Raw genomic sequence first — 24,554 nt, forward strand, 5'->3', positions numbered from 1 at the left:
GACGCTTATATACAAAGCGACTTACAAATTAGGGAAATAGGGGAACAGGCACCCAGTCAGCAAATTTCCTCTGGGCCGGATCTGGCCCATACCAACAGCTAAAGTGTGGCCCAGATAAGTTTAGGTTCCCCGGCCCAAAACTGGTCCACATCTTTTTAACCAGAACCGAACCAAAACAGTGCCGTAACCCAACCTAAAATGAGCCAAATCATGAATACAGATGTGGCTGATATATGGATCTTATGTGGTATTCTTATATGGCTGAGTTCTGTAAAGGGCAATGGCCCCTATGTGGACCACATGTGGCTGATAGATCAAAAGCCATAATTTAACCATATTTATGCCACACCTATTATTTATTTAAAATACCAATTACACAGTAAATCTTAAACACGTATTAAACACAAAATTGATTCACAGACATTTTTAATATAATACAATTTTAATAACAGAAGTACAATACAGAACATAAAATGTGGTGTAAATGTCAAATGAGTAAATAAATGTACAAAAATGGATACTTTTAGTAAGTCTCACCAGCCTTTCTTTCACAATCTGTCAGGGAAAAGGAGAGAAAAAAGATTATTAGCATATAATTAGTATTAGATATTATTTGAATATTAAAACAAGCCATGACATGAGTGCTCGCTGGTGGTAAAGGTAATCCTGTTTTATTAGCATTTTTCGACGGTATTCAAACTAATTGAGATTACGTGAGACGAAAGATTTGTTAGTTTTTAAATCACGTTATAACTAGTAGAAAGGAGAAAGGATGATCGCATTCATGCGCTCTCCGCTTGTAACATTACTTACAGCGGTCTGTCACGTAACATCAAAGAGCGTCAAAAAGGCATTTATCGTTTAAATTTTCTGATATAATAGACATAATTTTAAAGATGAGACTTATCGAAAATAACAAAACCCAAATCTTATCATGATTTCTGGACAGCAGGTATGTATAGTGACGTTTTATTCATGCATATGAATTCAGCACATGATCGTGGGCAAAACGAAACTGTGTTTGTTCGGGACACATACCTAAGCACACAATTTTTTTCTGTACGAATAAGCGTACCATTACTTCCCTAGAAAACATTTAAAACACCAAAACTGCACTTACCTGAATAAGAGTGTGTCTGGGCAAAGGCTGTTGTAGACTCAGGAGCAGAGCGGGAAATAACGGACATGTATTTTCAAATTTTCAGTAATCCACCAATAGGAATACAGGAAGAATGAATGAATGGGCTGACATTTGGACTGCCACAAACCAGCCACACATGACTATAGCAGGTTATGTGTGTTTTTCCAAGTAAAAGCCAAATGTTAACCATAAGTTAACATATTTCAGGATGTGCCATAGCCTAGCCAAATATGGCTCTTGTCTGTGTACTGTCATATGGGCCATATACCTTAATACAAAAAGTCACCCAAATGAAAATTCCCTCCAATTCTAAAGCCATGGCAAAACATATATGGTACAAGTTTGGCCCATATGTGCTCAGCCATGCCATACCTAGGCCAAACGTGACAGCTTTCAGCCACATTTGGCCCAAACGTTCTTGCTATCTGTTGGTGTATGAAGGCATCTAGGGTTTCTGACCGATTTCAAACCCAACTTAACTTTGTTTCTAATGATCTACTATGAATTTGAGTAAGCATTAGTGATAAATCCATTGGCTGAGACTTCTAACTACACCCCAACATTTATAGATAGGCTCCATCATTTTGAGTTAACTGTGTTCAAAAGTCTGAAAAATCTGTGTAACTTTGAGAAACGTCACTACCAAAAACCTTTTTTTCTACAATTAAGCACACTTTTTACATAACATTTAGTTTCTATATATGTACAACTGTTTAGAACTGTGCTAGCTAACCATGTGCTGATTAGCATCTTTGAGCTAGGTTCAAAAGTATCTAAAATTGCCGCTACCGAAACATTTAGGTGGAGTTTTGGCAGTGTCATTGAGTTTTTTGGGTGTTATGCCATAAATTTGTCACTACCGAAACAGTCATGACCAAAACATATCATCTTTGTTTTGGTAGTGACAAGAGAGAACACATAATTCTCATATTTGGGGGAAATAAACAAAATTTGAGTACAGTTATGCAAAGTTTTAGTAGTCTTTTAGTTCGCAAGTTAAAATTCTGTAATGCGATGCGGCCGCAATGCATTAATGTCACTACTGAAAATGTGCAGTCACTTCCAAAACATGGGATGTTTTGTCAAAAATAAAGTATACTGTTTTATAATTGAAGATGTTATGATAGTGTTTGGTTCAGTGTATTTTCAAACTAATGAATCCTTACATTTGAAATCAGTATGATCAACTTTTTGCCTTTTATAAAGAAAAATTGGATTCAAAATACAAAAAATCTCATAAATTACACTTGAAATATTGAGATTTACCACTGAAATAAAAATGTTTATATATTTATATATATATTTACAATGTAGATGTAAGCAAAATCTTAATAGGTCAATATAATCCTTTCAATTAAATGATATAATACTGTGTTTTTTGTGGAAATTTGGGGAGAGGACAAATATTCCAAAAATTTCTGAAAATACAGTATGAGAATTAACTACACAAATATTAGAAATGCGTCCCTTGGATGTTAAACAAAATGTGTGGAAAAAGACACTTCCAACTCTGAACTTTGAACCAGTTTTGTAGAATGAACCATATACTTTATTATATTTATAATTAAACATTACAACTTTGTGGTTTTATGCATGGTATAATACAAAAAAATCTGTCTAACCTACATGTAAATTGTCAGATGTACACTGTAAATCAGAAGGCATTATAGAAGAGTGATCCATATAAAGAAAGAACTTCCAGCATCCCACATGGTGCACTATATGGGGAACAGTAAGTGATTTTGGACAGTCTGCTCAGAAATGACCAGATGGAGTAGGCAGAATGTTACGTGAGCACTGGATATAGACATAGTACAAGGTTGCCTTCCTACCCTTGTATACTGCCTGCGAAGACAGCATTTTTCAGATTTCGTACCCAGCTTTTATCTCCCTCTTTCTCGTTTTCTCTCTTTCTGTCATACAGTGTAAATTTAGGCCCAGCATAAAATATTAGTGAACTGGAGGAGAAAACACGTAAATATTTCACCGCTTCACCCAAATCCACAATAGTGAATATTCATCTTGAATAATTAATGAAATGGCCTTAATTATCAGCTCCGTCATGCTGAATCAGGCTGAGCATATTGAGCACTTTTAGTATTGCATAATTAGAGAGCTAGATCACACGTTGGCAGGAAAATACAGGGTAGTAACCTGAAACAATCATTAAAAAAAATCTGCTATGGTACAGTTATGGGAATACTATATTGTAAGCGCTGTCTTCTACTTTAGGCATAAAATCTGATAATCAAGAGTGAACTTAGATAAATTCTGAATTTGTAAATTAACATCTGCTGAATGTTGTTTTAACATCAGGGAGCGTTGCAAATGAGAAAATCCTTAAAAAAAGCTTCCAGATGACAACGCACACATTGGGCCTATTCATAAAACTAAATTAGAGCACATTTATGTGTAAATTGTTTGTGCATTCATTTATGATTTACAAACAAACTCGCTTTGCTCATGTTAAATAAGACCAGTTGAACATCTCACATGTGCTATTAGAGATCACTTTCTAAAGGCTTTTATCATGGCTCTAAGCAGTCGATACTACCTTAACCCTTGGCCATGTTGGCGAAGTTATCCTACAAACCATAGCTTTAATCCACATTAGCCTTGAGATAGCGATTGAAGCCTTTCAAATCCTGAAGCTGTACTTTTCCTTTAGAATTCATCCACAATACTACTGTACAAGCCCCTGCGTCTCTATACACCCACTGGAGACGTTCAATTCTATCCATGTTAGCCATTGGCTGAAGTAGTGTTTAGCCTGTAGCTGACTCTAGATGAATGTGGAGTGACAGGACTGTGCCAGTGCCCCACTCTGCCCACTGAAGTACCCAGCAGACAACAAATCAGGACAAAGCACTTCAACACTGAGTGCACAAATAAGGGTGTTTTCTATCTGGTAAAACAAAACAAATGGAAAAAAAGGGACAAAACTATAGCATCATCCTGCATTTTGCTTTGTGGGTGTGTGTTTCATTGAATGAATGATTTAGATTCATAAAATGTATTGTTTAATATCATTCTCTGGTGGAAATTAAGTTTTAGTAATGACATTTTAAAAATTACATTGTGGTGGAAATTGTTTCATTTGATAGCCAGCATTTATGCATCTGAAATACAAAATTAGAAAATTAGATTTTGCATAATTTGATAAAGTGACAGATTAATGAGAAATGTCACACAGCCAAATATACTTTTCATAAGTTTTATTATTTATTCACAAATGCCATTATATGCTGATATACTTTTGTTTACTTGGCAGTCTAGTAGAGTACCTTCTAAAAAAAACTTGATAAAATTGTAAGATGTGAAAATGACGCTACAAGAGTTGTAATGAGTGTTAATTAGTTTTCACACAATACATATTGAAAATAGTTTGTGTAGATGATCATATTCTATAGTCTTACAACTTTAGGTGTTTTTTAGATGTTTTTTAAAGATTGAAATTCTGGATCAGGGACAAGGGTTAAACAGTTTGAGTTTGACATAAAAAGGTATTTGAAAAGCAAAAATAAAACGATGAAGGCATAGTAAGATGACCTTCACAAACAGAAAAATGTCAAGAACTCCTGGTTTTATTAAAAATGAACCACTGCAGTAGATAACTGGGGAAAGTTGGGGAAAAAAAAACACCTATTAATTACATTTTCAATCAAGAATGCACTTTAGTCACTCTAAGCCTCTTTCTCATTCACCTTCATTCACAGTAAATATGTCTCATCTCAGTAAATTGCTTTAAAATTGTCAAGTTGTAGTATTTTAATTACAGTTTTTTTTCTGTCAAATCAAGTTCATTATGTTTATTTTGCATTGTCTGTGCAGCGTGTACATTACGTATTCATGCAAGATTCTATATGTGCTTGTATTTTTATGCACAAACGTTGTCATAGTCTTTTATCAGCCATTCAGTTTGTTATTTTATCTGTTTGTGCATTTGTGTGTATGAGAAACTGGCAGAATCTGTAGGCATATGAATGTGGCTTTTGTGTGTGTGTAAGAAAGAGAGAGAGAGAGAGCGAGAGAGAGCAGAGTGCTTTAGAAGTAGATTGTGGGACATAATAAAAGATAAATCAGAGAGACTCAGTCGTATTGGCAGTATGAAGAGTGAGCCAGAGACAGACACAGAATCTATTATGAGCAAAGTCTAGAGGAACTCAAACCAGCGCACTCTGTGTGCGCGTGTGCGTGTGCGTGTGCGCCTTCGAGATTAATAGTGATTTCAGCATGCTGAATTCTGAATTATTGAAACATGGGGAAAATGAATAAAGATTTATGACTCTTTGAGGCTTAGAAAGAGTTTCATAAACATGCCCTCTATCAAAGCAAAAAGTCACCCGCACCATCGTTATAAATCAAAAACTCTCTTTAAAGTTTTTCTGCTCTTTATTGAGAGACAGATTGAGAAAATGGGTGGAGTTAGGGGTGGGGCTAGGTGAAATCTGATTGGCCCATTCTGTGACTCTGTGATGATGTTATTGCCAGTGAGATGCCAAACCAAAGACCCTCTGGCTGAAACTACAGTATCCAGTTGAACGGTCCCAACCGCGCAGGCCAATTTAACCTATTCTGCGTGAGCTACAAATCCTGTGAAGTCGAGGGGGATGTGAACCATACAACCCCTTTGAATTCCTGCTCTGAATTCACGGTCAAACACCACAAACAGCAAGGTGTTTAGTTGTAGGAAGTCTTTTAAATCTCAGTTGCTCCTTTAAACTAAAGGGCGGTTGCTGAAGGGCATTCAGAAACAAACAGTAGACTCCAGTCTGAACATCTAGAATTAGAAAAAAAAAATGAGATGCAGTGATATTAGAATTCTAGTCCATACATATAAATTGTGAATAAATGGCCAGTATTAAAATTCTAAACTATTTTGTCCACATAAAAGAATGATAAAACAGTGTTGTATTTTGTGTTGTATTCTACAAGTGAATTTAGGCATCACAATTAGGGCTGTCACTAACAATTATTTTGGTAATCGACTAATCGGTCGATTATTCTGATGATTAATCGAGTACTCAGATAATTATAGTAATTTTGTTGTAATAAAAACAGACTTATGCGAACAACCTCCTTTAAAATGACTTAAAATACATATATAAAAGCAACAAGGCAATAATATTTAGTTCAAATAAAATATCAAACGCAAGTAATCATATGGTTTTATTGATCAAAACTGTTCATGTATTATGTACACAATAGAACTAACTTTTACACTTTACTTTAATATTGATTAAACAACATGAAATTATTACATTAAAATTATTTTATTTTGAAATCGCAATGAACAGTTAGCATATTGAGAAAGATATTGATGTATTCTCCTGTGTTAGCACTTTTGTTATAAATGATTAACCTTACAAATCTGATGGAACAGCACATGTTGCATTCCCAGATGAACGTAATAAAAAACCAAACTTAACGGCAATACGCAGAGATGGAGTTTGAGACGCTCCACAAAGAATTTACTGTAAACGGAGCCACTCTGATACATACGTATGTGACCTACACACGTGTAAAGAATGACACAATGCATATATTTATTTAATTGAATCATAGCATTTGTAAATTTACAATAGCATGATGCATTATTGTGATTGTTAAATGGTTTTAATATATTGTGCAACCTTGGAAAATACTCTAATAATGTGCTTTATGGATTCTTGTTCATGGAATATGCCACTTCCGGTATTTTGCCGGTTACTCAGCAAATTGCAGTCGAGGATTTTTGAAAATCGAGTACTCAAATTGAATCGAGGAATTGTGACAGCCCTAAGCACAATTATAATGTGCAATAAGAAAATTATATTCATTTAGTTATTTACTAAAGATTACAGTCTCGAAATTCTTAGTGTTTTATTACCATTGAGTCAGGGTTTGAATGTAACTTTTTCACTTACCAGCCAATTTGGCTACAAAATTTTTTAATTACCGGCCATTTATACCTTCTGCTAGCCCAAAAAAATTGCTGAAATAAACCAACAGCTTGAGGCTTTTTGTAAATCATTATTTGACCTTGGAAAACGGTCAAATAATGCAATTTATGGATTCTTGTCCGTGGAATACGTCACTTTTATTATTTTGCCGGTAACTCGACACAGTACTCGAATTGAATCGAGGAATCATGACAGCCCTAAGCACAATATTATAATGTGCCGTGAGAAATTTATATCCATTTAGCTATTTACTAAAGATTACATGTTAAACGTCATTTAATTCTTTGTGTTTTATTATTTTTGAGTAAACAAAGGTAATAAAGGAAAATTCTACCTGATGTTGACTTTTATTCATTTTTAAAACATGAAATGAAGAAACATGAGAACCAATAAGGTTAGTTCACGAGTGTCAAGCAAATACAGTTGAGCATCTTTTCACCATATTTGGTGTGTTTTTTTATTCCATGTGTGGGCGTTGATCCATGTTTATGTGTGAGTAAAAGTCCAAATAAAATCTGCCTCCTCAGAATTTATAGAATTAAAGCGCTCAATTCAAGATGTCTTTATGAACATTTTGAAGGTTAAAAAATAAGTTTTTTTGAATGTCAGTGGATGGACAAAAAACAATGAGAGAATATTATTAGAAATATTGTAATTTGCAATTACAGGTGAAATCAGTATGTATTTTACCAAATGTCCATTAACTATTCTGCATGAAATGTTATTTGTTCCCTTGTTGTTAATGAGGGAAGCAAAAAAAGAGGTCAGTTTTTCCCCCTCTCTGCATGCCACCAAAAATGCATGAGGAGGAATGTGAAGTATAAAAATAGGAGATATGGGAGAGATAGAGTGATCGAGATAGAAAGAGACACAGGGAGGAATGGGGAGAGCGAGATGGTGGGGGGATACATGGTCGTGTCTTTCTAATTGTGTGTCATTACTGTGAGACTCCCTGATTTGAGGGTGCAGGCAAACTCTCATTTAGAAAGAGAGAAAGAGAGAGAGAGAGGTTGCTGCTCTCATTACTGGACACACAGAGCTGCAGGGGCTGATGGGAGCTCGTAAGGTCATGCCATGCCAGACAGAAATTGCCAGAATGAGACTGAGGCATGCAAGCATTTCTGTGCCATAAATTATAGACAAACTCTACCAAGTATGTACGGCACCCCACAGCACAATCGAGTCAAAAACTGCCATATGGCATTATAGATTATCTGAGAGAGAACGGGAGTGACAGCAAGCGTGCGTGTTGGGGGAGGGATCGCATATCAACACGTACAGTAACGCAGTCTACCGCACTCTTAGAGTAAGTTCATGACTGCAGGAAATGAACTTGGAAATTGGCTGACTTTACTTGTCAGTTTCTATCAAATATGGATCCATCTACTGTGGCCCCAAAAGTATTCAGACACTTCAGCCACACTTGAAATTTGGCATCACTTTAAATAACAACTCGTCACACCAAGTGGCATATCATTTAAAGAAAGACAACCCAAGCGTACTTATGTTTGTTAGGTTTTAAACTAAGGTCTCAAAACTTTCTGCCTCTGTAGAAAAATGCTTTTGTTGAAACTAAGCTAACAACAAAATGCCTGACAACACAGGGAGGTGTGTATTAATGCATGGCCGCCCACATTTACACGCCAACGCCACCTATTCACTGTTCAGATACTTTATCTGCCCAGTCATGGTGAGATAATGAAGTAGGATAGATACTGTTGTTTTTAAGACTAACTGATAAGTACGAGAGCAAAATAAGGGGAAGCTGGTCAACCCTTGTGCTCTTCCTGACTGGGTACATTTGAGATAATTCATGATGGTCTAATTGTCCAAAAATATACTAGTCAACTAGCTTATGAAGTTTTTTTCTTGTTTTTACTTTGAGCTGTTTAGAAGCAGTGCTTTAATTAGCATAATCAACAGTGTGCTAAACAATATAAGCCAATAATTAACTGATAAATGGCCAGCATTTTATCTATGCTGTTTTGTGTAAATGAATGATGAAAAATGGATATTTGTTTTAGATTTGCCAGGATTTTGACTGTTATTCTAACAGTAAAAAAGTCATTTAAATGTACAAATAGAGGAAATGGACATGCACAATTAAATGTACAGTACCACTCAAAAATAATGAAAATATATATATTTTTTTGCTCATTAAGGCTGTTTATTTGATCAAAAAAGTAAAATACTTATAACTTATTGTTTGCTTTTTTGTCACTGAATAAAAAGTAGAAAAAAGGTTATTGCGACTTTTTATCTCACAATATAAAATTCGCAATTGTGACTTATAAAGTCAGAATTGCAAAATATAAACTTCTGATTTATTTTCTCAGAATTGCGTGATCTAAACTCTCAATTACGAGAAATAAAGTCAAAATTGTGAGTTATAAACAATTTCTGAGAAATGACGACAGAATTGCATTATAAACTCACAATTGCAAGTTTATATCTTGCAATTCTGACTTTATAACTCACAATTGTGCTCTTAAAAAAAATAAAAAATTTAATATGATTTTATGGCAAATCTGAAATTTCAGCATCATTGCTTCCTTGTTACATGAACCTTCATAAAACATTTGAATATGCCCATTTCATTGTTCAAGAAACATTTTATCTTATTATTAATATTGAAAACAAAATTCATATAAGATATATAAGATATAAACTTGCAATTGCGAGGTATAAAGTCAGAATTGCAAAATATAAACTCACAATTCTGACTTTTTTTCTCAGAATTGCGAGAAATAAAGTCAGAATTGCACAAATGAAGACAGAATTCCATTATAAACTTACAATTGTGAGTTTATATCTCGCAATTCTGACTTTATAACTTGCAATTGTGCTCTTAAAAAAATATTTCACATTTTAATATGACTTCAGCATCATTGCTTCAGTTTATCATTGCTTCATTGTTACATGAACCTTCATAAAACATTATAATATGCCTGTTTTATTGCTCAAGAAACATTTCATCTTATTATCAATATTGAAAACAAAATTCATAGATATAAACTTGCAATTGTGAGGTCAGAATTGCAATATATATATATATATATATATATATATATATATATATGTATGTATGTATGTATGTATGTATGTATAATAATTATAATAATATATGTCACTGAATAAAAAGTAGAAAAACGTTATTGCAACTTTTTATCTCACAATTCAGATTTTTTTTTCTGAATTGCGTGATATAAAACTCACAATTCCAAGAAATGAAGTGAAAATTGTGAGATATAAACTTGCAATTCTGAGAAATGAAGACAGAATTGCATTATAAACTCACAATTGCGAATATAATAAAAATATAATATAATAAAAAAAATGTATATAATAAAAAATATTTTAAAATTGAATATGACTTTATGGCAAATCGGAAATTTCAGCATCATTGCTTCAGTTTATCATTGCTTCATTGTTACATGAACCTTCATAAAACATTCTAATATGCCCATTTTATTGCTCAAGAAACATTTTATCTTATTATCAATATTGAAAACAAAAATCATACTTTCTTCTAGATTATTTGAGGAATGTTCAAAGGAATAGCATTGATTTTATAGAATGTTTTGTCTTTGTCACTTTTTAACAGTTTAACACATCCTTGCTAAACAAAAGTATACATTAAAACAACTTACTGACACTCATCTTTTGAAGGTTAGTGTAATATGAATATTGAAAATATTTAATATCGACCGAAAAATGCTAATACTGGCTGATAACAAATATCTTGGGAATTTGTAGTGCTTTATTTGTGAGACAACTGCACAGTAAAACACTCTTGAAGAAGTTGTATCTTTTAACTAATTGTTTAATGCACTGCTGCTACAGTCACACACATGCAAGCATATGTCTTTGATCAATGTCTCAGTATGAGCATTGTTTTTAAGATTCCATGTCAAGTTAAAACCTGTCTAATTAAAATAAAAAATATCTCAAGACCCCTGTCATGTTCTGTCCAGCTGTTTTTGAATGCAAAATAATCATTGCAATTACTTATGTAAACACCTCCAAAGAAACATGTCCTGTTAGTGACAGGTGAATCTGAAACCTGCCTTAATTGTACAGAATGTCCTTAAGAACCTAGTTAGTCATTCAGGCAACCCACCCACTACTTTGACATATTTTTTTAAATTAGTATTTTTGCACATCCCTACCGTACCTGCCACTCTGTATATTCCTCAAAAAGATCCAAACTTCAATGATGGCTGAAGTTTGCCATCTCTAAAAATAAGAGCGCTGTTCCTTAATTTGTATCTGCTACTCTTGGCATGAATGTTCTGCCCAATGATTGGTAAATTGACTTGCAGCCAACTACAGATTGCGCACACATCATGAGTTCTTTAAGGAACTGAAAGGCTAATGAGTGAATAGTGGAACCCCTGATGGTCTTCCTCAGATGCCCACTGGTTAATCAGTATTATACATACTAGAGTGGCCACACATTGGTTTTGCTGAAATAGCTAATTGGGTCATTAAGTGATTAAGATTAGCATATGGTCAAATTGATCATGCTAAACAATTAAATAACTGAGGAACTGACTAGAAGCGTGAACATATTCTGCACTGTAAAATGAAAATTAATTACTCAAAAAGACCCAAAAAAGAAAATTCTGTCATCATTTATACACGCTGGCTTCTTTTGTGGAGCTCAAAAGAAAATTTTTCATTTATCTTTTTTTTTTTTTCAGAACAACACTGAACCCCGCTGACTTTCATTACAGCTCAAAACTATGTAGAAACAAGGTGAAATAGCATGGTTGCTTCAGAAAATGTTTTTTTCTTTTTTGATTTTCTTTTTGGGTGCAGTGTTGTTTTTGACAACCATCTTAGATTTAGTCTTAGTCTTAGTCTTTTGGACTAAAATGCTTCTTAGTTTTAGTCAAATTTTAGTCACTTCTATATGTGATAGTTTTAGTCCAATTTTAGTCGACGAAAAGTCAAAAAGGTTTTAGTCTAGTTTTAGTCGACGAAAAGTCAAAAAGGTTTTAGTCTAGTTTTAGTCAAAAAAAGGGAAAAAAGTAGTCTTTTAACAAATTAATGTAGGTCAGTAAGTATTTTGCTGTTGGGTAGTGTCACTTATAAGTTCTGAAAATAGCAGATCTATAGTTCAACACAATGTGAGCTTCCGGATCGACTATTTTCACCAATAATTACAATAATGAAGGAATGTTTTAGAACATAAAAGACAAACAAGGATAGAATGCTAAAACGGCTTGCCATACTAGTATAGCAAAGAGTATTTATTGCTAAAACGGGTTACCATAGCGTCAGATACTTTTTAAGTTTTAATTGGCATGCACAATAAGCGGAAATGTCATGCATTTTAAACGTCTGACGGACCACCCACTAATATTTTCGTCTATTCTCGTCTCGTCAACGAAAACTCACACACGTCTCGTCATGTTTTAGTCATCAACGAGCCATTTTAATCTCGTCATCGTCTCGTTATTGTCATGAAAAAAAGTGGCGTCAACGAAATGATTTCGTCATCGTCATCGTTGACGAAAACAACACTGTTTGGGTGAACTGTCTTTTTGTGTTTAGGGTTTAGTTGGCTCCTGACATTTAATTTACGAACTGCAGAAAATTTTTTATGTGCTTTTTAGCACCACTCACTGGACATTTCACTTTGAAAATGCCATGAAATGTGAAAAAAGCTATGGAAGCCAGTTTCCGCCACCGAATAAAAAAAAGTCAGAATTGCAAAATATAAACTCACAATTCTGACTTTTTTTCTCAGAATTTGTGTGATATAAATTAAAATATAAAGATTTCTGAGAAATGAAGAAAATTTGCATTATAAACTCACAATTGCGAGTTTTAAAAAGTCAAAATTTGCGTGATATAAAATTTTAAATCGCGAGTTATAGAGTCAGAATTGCAAAATATAAACTTACAATTCTGACTTTTTTTCTCAGAATTTGTGTGATATACATTCACACTTGTGAGAAATAAAGTCAGAATTGCAAAATATAAAATCAAAATTTGGACTATTTTCTCAGAATTGGAAAATATAAACTCACAAGTCAGAATTGCGAGATAAAAAGCTATAAAAGCTGTTTTTTGCCACTGAATAAAAAGTAAAAAAAAGGTTGTTGTGACTTTTTATCTCGCAATTCATATTTTTTTCTGAATTGCGAGATATAAAATTTTTAATTGCGAGTTATAAAGTCAGAATTGCAAAATATAAACTCACAATTCTGACTTTTTTTCTCAGAATTTGTGTGACATAAATTAAAATATAAATATTTCAGAGAAATGAAGAAAATTGCATTATAAACTCACAATTGCGAGTTTATATCTCGTAATTCTGACTTTATAAGTTGCAATTGTGAGTTATAAAGTCATAATTGCAAAATATAAACTCACAATTCTGACGTTTTTTCTCAGAATTTGTGTGATATAAATTCAGTTGTGAGAAATAAAGTCAGAATTGAGAGCTATTGAAGCCAGTTTCTGTCACTGAATAAAAAAATTAAAAAAGGTCCTTGCGACTTTTTACCTTACAATTCTTTCTTTTTCTCAGAATTGTGAGATATAAACTCACAATTGCGAGTTATAAAGTCAGAATTGTAAGATATAAAATTCACAAATGCAAGTTATAAAGTCAGAATTGCAAAATATAAACTCACAATTCTGACTTTTTTTCTCAGAATTTGTGATATAAATTCACAATTGTGAGAAATAAAGTCAGAATTGCAAGAAAAAAGCTATGAAAGCTGGTTTCCGCCACTGAATAAAAAATAAAAAAGGTTTTTAAAACTTTTTTACCTCACAATTCTGACATTTTCTCAGAAATGTGTGGTATAAACTCCAAAATGGGAGTTATAAAGCCAGAATTGTGAAATATAAACTCGCAATTCTGAGAAATTAAGCCAGAACTGCAATATAAACTCACAATTGCGAGTTATAAAGTCAGAATTGCTCACAGTTCTGATTTTTCTTCTCAGAATTGCGAAATATAAAGCTATAGAAGCCGGTTTTGATATTTTGGGCAATACCATGCTTATTTTATGCTTATATGTGGTTATATTTAATGATCAACACATTGCATGATATAAACTCACAATTACGAGATAAAAAAAATTCTTTACATCTTGCAACTGTGAGTTTATATTAAAAATTTTGGAGAAAAATAAATAATATTTGCAAGTTTATATCTTACGATTCTTTATTTTTCAGAACTGTGAGTTTAAATTTCACAATTCAGAGAAAAAAAAGGCAGAACTGCAAAATGTATCACTCAATTCCGATTTAAAAAAGGCAGAATTGCGAGATGTGAACTCATAAAAAAGTCCAAATTTTTTATTTTTTTATTCAGTGGCGGAAACAGGCTGTTTTTTTTTTATTTATTTTTTTTATACCTTCTTTAGTTTTCCACAGAAGTCCTAAGGGTTTTGAACGACATGAGGCTTAATAACTGACAATTGTAAGGATTGTCATTTTTGGGTGAACTATTACTTTAGAAGAATCATGCAAATTAATTATTGTATTAATTTTTATTATTAGTATTTAGTATTTAAGCAAGCATCATTATTTGTAAAGTGGACTAGTAATTGTGTGTGTGTGTGTGTGTGTGTGTGTGTGTGTGTGTGTGTGTGTTTTATATGTGCATATATTGTACACATGATTCCTGGCAGATTCCTGACTGTTTACCATAATTCCAAAAGATTCCTTACTGCGTCCTTGATAGTCATAGATCTAAGATACACATTCATTTGACTGAGACTTTACTGGTAAAATGATTACATGGTCATTTGATCACACACATGCACACACATGCTCTTTACTGGTAGCGTGGCCATATTTCCATATGTCCCTGCTTATAATGTGGGACATCTGCTCGAAACCCTCCTGTTCACTTTAGTTAAGCAGCCATCAATCACTCAGACAAAGAAAGAGAGAGTGTTTAAGCTGCGTGTTTATGTGCATAAGAAAGAAGGCAGAGTGTGCGACTGTGTGTTTCTAATGACTGAGTGGCATTGTTGAGTGTTTATGTAAGTTTAATGAGACAGTAGCTGTATGGTGCTTTATTTTTAATAAGGTAAAGATGTTCAGTGGAGGCAGGCCATATATAACTGTGTGTGTGTGTGTGTGTGTGTGTGTGTGTGTGTGTGTGTGTGTGTGTGGGAGAGAGGGAGAGGGAAAGAGGACAGATGCATTAAGCTGTTGTAGGAGGCATTAGCAGAGCACCACATGTGTCTTCTCAAGAGTATTGTCACAGGATTTTCATCCTATGCTGTCATGCCTCTGTTTTTACTGTTACATGTTGCACGACTATGGGCATATTTGATGTTTAGAAATATACTTTTGACGTTTTTCTATAGTTTTTTTGAGGCAAACATTTCAGGATTTTTCTCCATATAGTGGACTTCAATGGTGTCTGTGAGTTTGAACTTCCAAAATGCAGCTTCAAAGGGCTCTAAATGATCCCAGCCAAGGAAAAAGGGTCTTATCTAGCGTAACGATTGGTTATTTTCTAAAAAAAAAAAAAAAAATGTACAGTTTATATACTTTTTAACTTCAAACGCTCTCAACTCCTCAAACTCCTCATCCTCCAACTTCAAAATCATCCTACATTGCTGCAGAAGTACAGCGATGTAGGACGACTTTGAAGTTGGAGAAGAAAATGAGATGAAAGTTTTCGGATGTACCCTAACTGTCATGAACCGGAATACACAGAGTTCAGGCAGAGCTAGACAAGATGAGCGTTTAAGGTTAAAAAGTGTAATTTCAAAAAAAAAAAAAACCCCGGTAGATAAAGACCCTTCTTACTCGGCTGGGATTGTTTAGAGCCCTTTGAAGCTGCATTTAAACAGTGTTTTGGTAGCTAAAACTTGCAGGAACCACAGAAGTCCACTATGTGGAGAAGATTTCTGAAATTTCTTCCTCAAAAAACATAATTTTTACGACTGAAGAAAGAAAGACATGAACATCTTGGATGACAAGGGGGTAAATTATCTGTAAATCTTTGTTCTGGAAGTGAACTTCTCCTTTAATAGTGAATATGTGTTTCAAATCTAGAATTTGTAAATCCACACAATAATATTTTTAGACTTTTTGCTTATTTGGCAAAATTACTTGCTTGATTGGAAATGATCTGTAAGTGATATTAGTTGTTTAAATGGTTAATCGTTATTTTACCCTCTGTTTAGGTTATAAGTTTTTTTGTAATAGATTTCGGTAATACTTTTGTATAGGGACCAATTCTTACTATTAACTAGTTGCTTATTAGCATGCTTACTATTAACATATTGACTGTTTATTAGTACTTATAAAGCATATGTTCTGCATAACCATATTTTACATCCATAATCATATTAATACGCAGCAAACTAGTAGTATATTGAGGCAAATATGGTAGTTAATAGTTTGTTAATAGCGAGAATTGGATCTTAAAATAAAGTGTGACCTAGATTTCTTAAGTTAATATTGAAAGTATAGAACAAAACTTGTACAGATATAAGGCATTTAAATATTAGCTGAAACAAATGATTCAATTTCAAGACACTTTCATCTAAACAACAAGTTTAAATCTCTAACAGTTAAAAGTTAAAACTCTACTTTAAAAACTCTGAGAGCCTAAAAGTGCCTGAAGTTAAAGAAACACCCACACACTCGTTCTTTTTTTGTCGGATGATTAACTGCTTGCATGGTCAAACACACACACAACAATCAATAATCTCTATTAAATATTATGGATTTGTTTTTCACTGTCATCGACTTCATTACAGACATGATTCAGAGACCGGCTAGATTGTCAAGAGATATGACAGATCACTACATCTAGGTTGAGCTGTATCATTTTCTGCTTTTTGAGCTGATTTGTTATTAATGGAACATTTTATGCTAAACTAACCTTAAGAAATATTCCGTAATTTCAGTATAATATTGTGTGCTTAACATATCACGACTTAACAACTCATTTAACATTTGTTGCACAGAACATATTACAAAAACCTGCCACTGGCCTTCTGTCAGAGCAACAAAAACAATACGTGTTTTTGTGTTTATCTGTAGAATTCTTCATTGGACTGTGCACACATGCAGCTAGAAGTATTTCGGACCACGAGCGCCGCGTTTTGAGATTAAAAGTAGGTCATCCTTGATGTTGCTGGAGATCTTTGCGTTCTGTTTTCTTCTCCGTCTAGCTGTCTTTGAGCACAAGAACACATCCTGTGCTGAATGTACTCAGTTGGTTTGGAAAGAAGCAAGTTATGACTGTTTGATTACGGAAATAAATATATTTTGGACTAATGTGCGGGGATGTGCATCTTGCACAAGAACCCCAGTGACATTTAATAAGAAAATAAACAGCGTTGATTTTGATTTCCTGTTATTTTGAATTGTAACACTGTGTGCAACAAAAGTGACCTTTAGCTGTAACATTAACATTCTCTTCGCTTGCTCTGTGTTTGTCCTTCCCGCTTTAGGTGTGCGCATCAGAGAGGAACTCCATGGCTAATGTGAGACGCATCTTCAGCGAGTCAGTGCAGAGGTCATCAGGGTCATCGGCGGTCATGTGGTCCACACGCCTACTTTTCTTCTTCGCCCTCTTCACACCCGTCACGCTCGGTAATACGCACACACACACAAAAGCCAATTATTTCCTTGTTGTGTTGTTTTCGCCGAGATGGATAAATGAGATGTCTTACTGCTTTTATTTGATTAGTTGGCCCCCAACCTTGAAGTGCAGACTGTCAGATGAAGACGAGCCAAATGAGAGCGAAGCGCGCAGCTCTCAAATCTTCAGTGAAATTCCACAAAGTTTTTGCGTCTTATTAAAAGTTTTGGAAACTATTAATTGAGACATCTCTTCTCGCAGCAATAAATGATTCATGAGCAATCACTGAATTTCACAACCACTGCACATCCGTTGATCAAAACATTCACACATACGCAGAAACGCGCTCACGCACATATGGGGGAGAGATATTCGAAACACACAAACAAAAACAACTCCAAAGCCTTTTAATAGATGGCTGCGTTTTGCCAAACACCATAGTGAAATATGAAATATAGCTGGATTATTTTCCAGTGAACGAGCCATTTTATGGGCCGATCCATAACTATAAAAATTGTGTGTGAACCTGTTAAAAGTGCGCGAGATAGAGTGCAGATGTAAGGGGATCTGACAGATCAATAATCATAGATGCAGACGTCTAGACGCTCCGTGTGTGTGCGCCACATGTGAGCGCGACCCCGTGAGTGCCAGTCGCTCCCTCAAGGGGACCTTTAGCGTAACGGTTGGAGCTCAGAGGACGCTGGGGAATTGGCCATTGGGGGAACGTTTTAAAAACATCAAGGCAACGGTTCGACACAAGCGCTCCCTCATCGACGTTCTCTGTATCTCTGCAACGCACACATTCATTCAGCCGCTCTCCTTTTTTCTCACTGTCATCGATTGCCTCTTTTCTCTGGCACTCACCTTCCACCAGTCTCAAGGGCGCTAAAACACAGTTCCACCTCGACAGCAGCCTTCCTGCCTGCACTCAATTCTATTTAAACCAATAACCTACATTATACCCATAAGCCATTTCACTCCTATACATCAGCTCTGCCCACACACTCGTGCACCGTCATTTCTGCTGGCCTTTGCTTTCTGTTAGAGTCAGAATGGCTCGCTCTTATGTGTGTGTGTATGTGTGTGTGTGTGTGTGTGTTGTTAAACCTCAATGGAAACGATTGCGATGGCGACGGTTAAATCCTGGATCCTGATTGGATGATGATGTGGCCTCTCTGCTGTCAGTATGTATGCTAATCGGAGGCAGCAGCAGAATATGAAATTAACTCATGCACACAGTCAAGTGTCATTCACATCCCTGAGATTAATTTCATAAGAGTGAGTGTGTGAGTGTGTCTGTCTGTGTTCGCATTTGAAAACGCAGTTTATTGTGTTGGTGTTTGTCTATGGCTATACGTCATGCGGGGAAAGGAGTGTGTTGCTACGGTAACAGGAAAGGGGTGGCGGTAAAGAATGTAATTTTTGATTTAAGTGTCTGCGTGTGTGTGTGTAATTTAAAGAAAGGTTATTACTGAGGACACGATAACTAGATAGATGTGACTTTCGGCTCAACATATGAGATCTTTCTATTGTATAATGAAGAATAGTTCCCCTCACAGTAACTATGTGTTGTCTCTCTCTAACATACTGGAAAACTGGATTATTTTATGTTTGAGAGAGAGAGTGTGTCAATGCAAGATGAAGGATGTGTTTAAATTTGTTTCACAGTTTGTACCAATGTGGTATTTTTCTCTCTCTCACTCTCTCTCTGTCTTTTTTTGCAGTTTTAAGTCGTGCTCCAGTGCCGATGGCTGTGGTGCGTCGAGAGCTGTCATGTGAGGGTTATCCTATCGAACTGCGCTGCCCGGGCACCGATGTCATTATGATCGAGAGCGCCAATTACGGGCGCACAGATGACAAGATCTGTGACTCGGACCCCGCTCAAATGGAGAACACTCGCTGCTATCTGCCTGATGCCTACAAGATTATGGGCCTCAGGTAGAGAGATACATTCACATGCTTTGTACTCTATTGTTGGCTCACAGGTTGTATTAATGTGTGCGTGTTTGTGTGTGTGTGTGCGTGTGTGTCAGTAAGTGTATGGCTACGTACACACTGCAGCTAAATGAGTCATTCCATCAAGGAGGACCATTTGTGTCCGCAACATCTGGTGAAATTATAAACCTATTGGAATAGAATTGTTTACTGTATTACAATGCATTTTTATGTGTGTGTAGCCAGTCATAGAAAATAAATTCACCCTAAAATGAAAATTCTGTCATTAATTACTCACCCTCGTGTCATTCCAAACTCGTAAGACCTTGGTTCTTTGTAACACAAATTAAGATATTTTTAAAGAAATCGAAGAGCTTTCTGACCTTGAACGCTCAGCGGAGACTAAGTAAGAGAAGAAATTGTTAAATAAATTTGTTATTGTAAATAAAGTATTCTTGTAGCTTCATAAAATGAAGGTTGAACCACAGATGTCACATGGACTCTTTACGATGTCCTTGGTATGTGATAGTTGCTCTCAGATTTTATTTGTGTTCCGAAGGTCTTAGACTTTTGGAACGACATGAGGGTGAGTAATTAATGACAGAATTGCTATAAACTGTGTATTGGTTTGCTCATCCACATTGCATCAGTCATATTTATATGATACATTCATTAAAATTAAATCAGATTTTAATTAAATTGAATTTAACTGTGTGTATTTTGATTCCTCTTGTCACCCAGCTTATTAATTTTAAAATTATAGGGAGGTTAATAATATTGTTTTGTATATTTAATATTAAACAGCATAGTGAAGAGGACATTATATCATTTAAGTTTTGAAAGAGACAGTGTCTGCTCTCAGCATTCTTACATAATGAGTTTATTCAAGCTTGATAAGATTTCTCAAGCAGAAAGAAACTGTTTTATGTAATTTGTTCTATTTATATAAATGAATCATATTGTTGGCTGTTAAATACTAATGATAGGAGGCCATAGTGTTTAAAGCTTGTCATTGTTAACTAAAAGTAAAACTATTACAAAGTTTTAGTATAAAACATTTAGATGAAAAAAAAACTTAAACTGAAAAATAAATAAATGAAAATTAGAAGTGTTGTATTAGCAATTCACTGAAATAAAAAACTTGAAAATGCTAAAATTATGAAAAACTAAAACCTAAAAATAAATAAAAATTAAAAACTAAAAATGACAAAAGCACTACATTTATTTTACTGGTAGTCCACTGTATGAAGAATTGAATTGTCCTGTACCCAATAGTAAAAAAATATCAAAAATATATCTGGTGTCTGTACAATTTGTCTGTAACTATAAATAAATACAAATAAATATAAAAAATACTATAATAGTAATAAATAATACTAAAATAATACTACCTGTAAGATTTTGAGTTTTAAATATTCCACCTACATTGGTATATTCAAATTATATTTTAGAATATGAAATACAAAGTATTTATTTTTATCTAAAAATTGAGTGTTTATTTTAAATATGTTATAATATATGTTTAACATACATACATTATTTATATATGTTATATATATATATATATATATATGTTATATAGCACTTAAAGATAGTATGTGGCATAAAAACTGAGCTGAAATTAATTTACGTTTAACCTTTCCAAAATGACTGTGACAGTGAATGACTGCGAGTGCAAATCACATTCTATATACAACCAAATTGCTAGAAACATTCAGGCAGTGACAATCTCAGCGAGTTTGTAATGCAGTAATGTTGCTAGTGAGTTATCACTGTCAACTGTCGCAACATGGAGTGAATCCTGCTTTCCATACACACATGGAATAATAATTCCGGGTATTTATTCCCGCATTTAAATGTGGTTGTCACTCCCAAAACTTTGCAGTGTGTACGTGGCCTGTGTGTTAGGTTTCATCTGAGCTCATTGTGGAGTGCGAACCTGTCAACACTTTGATTTGTAGGCATAATTAGCACATAAGAGCGTAATAAAAAACAGGAAGAGACATTGTGCTTCGAAAGCAGGTGTTCGCCATGCAGAACAATGCGAGCATATATTTTACACAGCACACGGAATTAATCAGATATACCATTTGAGATTCAACACAGTCCACATTACATAACACCCCAAACATTAGCCTTCGAACATATTAACCACCCTGTTTGCATTTTTCAAAATTGTTTGGCAGGACAAATGAATTCTTTGCCTCCAAACTCGAGAAAAACAGAACCCACGCAGAACAAAACCCCATTAGCATCTGCGTCATCACAGGAAACATTATCGGTTCCGGCTAATGTCGAGAGCACAGCCTGCTATCTGTCTGACCTTGAATTTGACTGGGGACGACAACCTGGCACCCCATGGCACAAGAAGAAAGATGTAGGGAAGCGGGCTACGCATAAGAATAATCACAAACTATGAACGGATGTGTCATGCTGCGTAACGGCATGCCTTGCCCTCATAAAAGATTCATAAAAGTGCCTGCTTCTACTGTATGTTTTTAATTTGGAACTGGACAGATTTGATTATACAGTTTTTTGTTCATTCAGAATGACTCCCAGTGTGTGTTTGTGTGTGTGTAATCAGTGGAAACGTGTAAGGGAGAGAGCACCATATCCTGCCCTGAGGTTGCCTGTTATACCACCTGCCAGCTGCCACACACACACACACACACACACACACACACACTCATACACACTGCCTCAGGGTAGACCAGACTGTAAGATCCAATTAGCAAGGCCATAGACCATGCCCAGAGTCAATGTGGAGGAAATTACCATTTATGAGTTCCCTTTCATACACACTCGCACATATACCTGTAACACATGCTCGCATTCTCACGTGAGACTCGATTTAGATGTTTAGATGCTGGCAGCCCGCTTTTATCAACACACGAGAGATAGATTTTCAGTTTCTATAACTCAGAGCTGCTAATGTGCAAGGGACGCTCGGTATGTGGCAGTGTATAATTCCCATAGAGGAATTAGGAAACGTTCCATGAAACGGAAGACAAGAGAAAGATTTCTTCTTTTCTCTCTCTCGGTCCTGCTCGGCTGCTTTTTATAGAAGCTGTGGCTGGAATCACACATCATTTATCATTCTCCACCTCATCTCCCGCTCTCCCTCTCTCTCTGTCACTCGCTCTCTCTCATTTTGTCTGACCTTTACATCTCACTCAGTTTGGGCTAATGTATTCACGGAGTGTGTGTGTGTGTGTGTGTGTGTGTGTGCCATGGCGGGCTAATGCTCTAATCAATGAGGGGAGGTAATTGGAAGGTGATTGTTTGGGAGCCCCTTATCCAAGATCTATTGGCAGACATAATATATTACACAAAGAGATTTCAACTAGCAGGTCTGATGCAATTCAGAGGAGAGAGAATAGAACTGATTTCACACGCTGCATGCTAAACAGCTGTTCCAGAAATGAAAACGGTGAGAGAGCTTGTGATTGGTCAGGGTATTTGATTTTCTCAAATTATTGATCATGGTACACTGCATGTGGAAATGGTGCTGGTTTTGTTAAAAACAAAAAATTCATCTGATCTGATATCACATTCATCTCCAGTTCTGTAGTGTGCTAAAGATCGTGATTATTACTGTAATGCAAAAAAAGAATTTGTATTTAATTTATGCAGATTTGAATAAAAACATCATTCTGTCCATTAAGGAGATTTTTTAATCATTGTATTACAGTAATAAAAATGTCTTTTTACACATTCCAGTAAGAGAAGTTGGGGGTGAATGTGCTTAACTGTCATGCCAATATTGTCATCAAATAAAAATGTAGCATATACCAGTAATATATCTGTTTTCTTATGTGATATGTAATTTTACTTTTGATTTTAGAGTAAAATACAATATGATCAGCACATTGTTTTAGTCGCCCATATTCGTTACACAACAATAAAAATACATTTAATAATAATAATTCCTAATATTTTCTTGATTTTAGAGTAAAATACGATTTGACTGGCATACTATCATATTTGTATCATATTCATTTACATATAAAAATATATAATATATAAAATATTTAATTATATATATATATAAATATATAATTTCTTAATATTTTCTTTTCAAAACAATAATTTGTTACACCTCAATAAAAATATATAATATCTGATTTCTTAATATTTCTAATTTCTTAAAATTCTCATATTGTCCCTTAATTACAATTAAAATCAATAAAAATATATATCTAATTTTGTATTGTATTCTTTTGATTTTAGAGTAAAATACAATAATATTACAATGTAATATTTGTCATTAATGATCAATTAAATCAAAATTTGAGTTGTGTCATTTACAGATCAATAAAAATACATGATATAATATCTAATTTCTTAATATTTTCTTTTGATTTTAGAGTAAAATACTATATAACTGGCATATTGTCATATTCGCCCTTATTTGCCAATTAAATAAAAATTAGAGTTGTCATTTTTACACATCTTTACAAATATATGATATAATATTTAATTTCTTATTGTTTTCTTTTGATTTTAGAGTAAAATACGATATGATTGGCAGCATTGTCATATTCACATTTAATGACTAATTAAATCAAATTTAGAGTTGTGTCATTTACACATCGATAAAAAGATATAATATTGAATTTATGATTGTTTTCTTTTGATTTTAGAGTAAAATACGGTAAGACTGGCACATTGTCATATTTGCCCTTAATGACAAATTAAATTAAAATTAGACTTGTGTCATTTGCACATTTATAAAAATATATAATATAATATAAAATGTATTATTTTCTTTTAATTTTAGAGTAAAATACAAATATTTGCAGTTAATGACAAATTAAATCAAAATTAGAGTTGCGTCATTTAAACATCAATAAAAATCTATTATAAAATACCTGATTTCTTTTTTTTATTTTATTTTAGTGTAAAGTATGATATGACTAGCACATATATAAATAAATAATATCTAATTTCTTCGTCT

General features: G+C 34.2%; 1 protein-coding gene across 1 annotated transcript in view; it reads left to right on the plus strand.

Annotated features, from left to right (window-relative positions):
- Positions 1-24,554, plus strand: part of adgrl3.1 (adhesion G protein-coupled receptor L3.1) — a 134,709-nt gene that overhangs the window by 23,405 nt on the left and 86,750 nt on the right. Inside the window, exons 2-4 of the mRNA XM_073842645.1 lie at positions 17,532-17,673; positions 19,387-19,600; positions 19,696-19,772. Coding sequence (XP_073698746.1) covers positions 17,556-17,673; positions 19,387-19,600; positions 19,696-19,772 — 409 coding nt within the window. The 5' untranslated portion in view covers positions 17,532-17,555. The remainder of the gene's footprint in view (positions 1-17,531; positions 17,674-19,386; positions 19,601-19,695; positions 19,773-24,554) is intronic.

This window comes from Garra rufa, chromosome 6 (genome assembly GCF_049309525.1).
Source record: "Garra rufa chromosome 6, GarRuf1.0, whole genome shotgun sequence".
Classification (NCBI taxonomy): domain Eukaryota; kingdom Metazoa; phylum Chordata; class Actinopteri; order Cypriniformes; family Cyprinidae; genus Garra; species Garra rufa.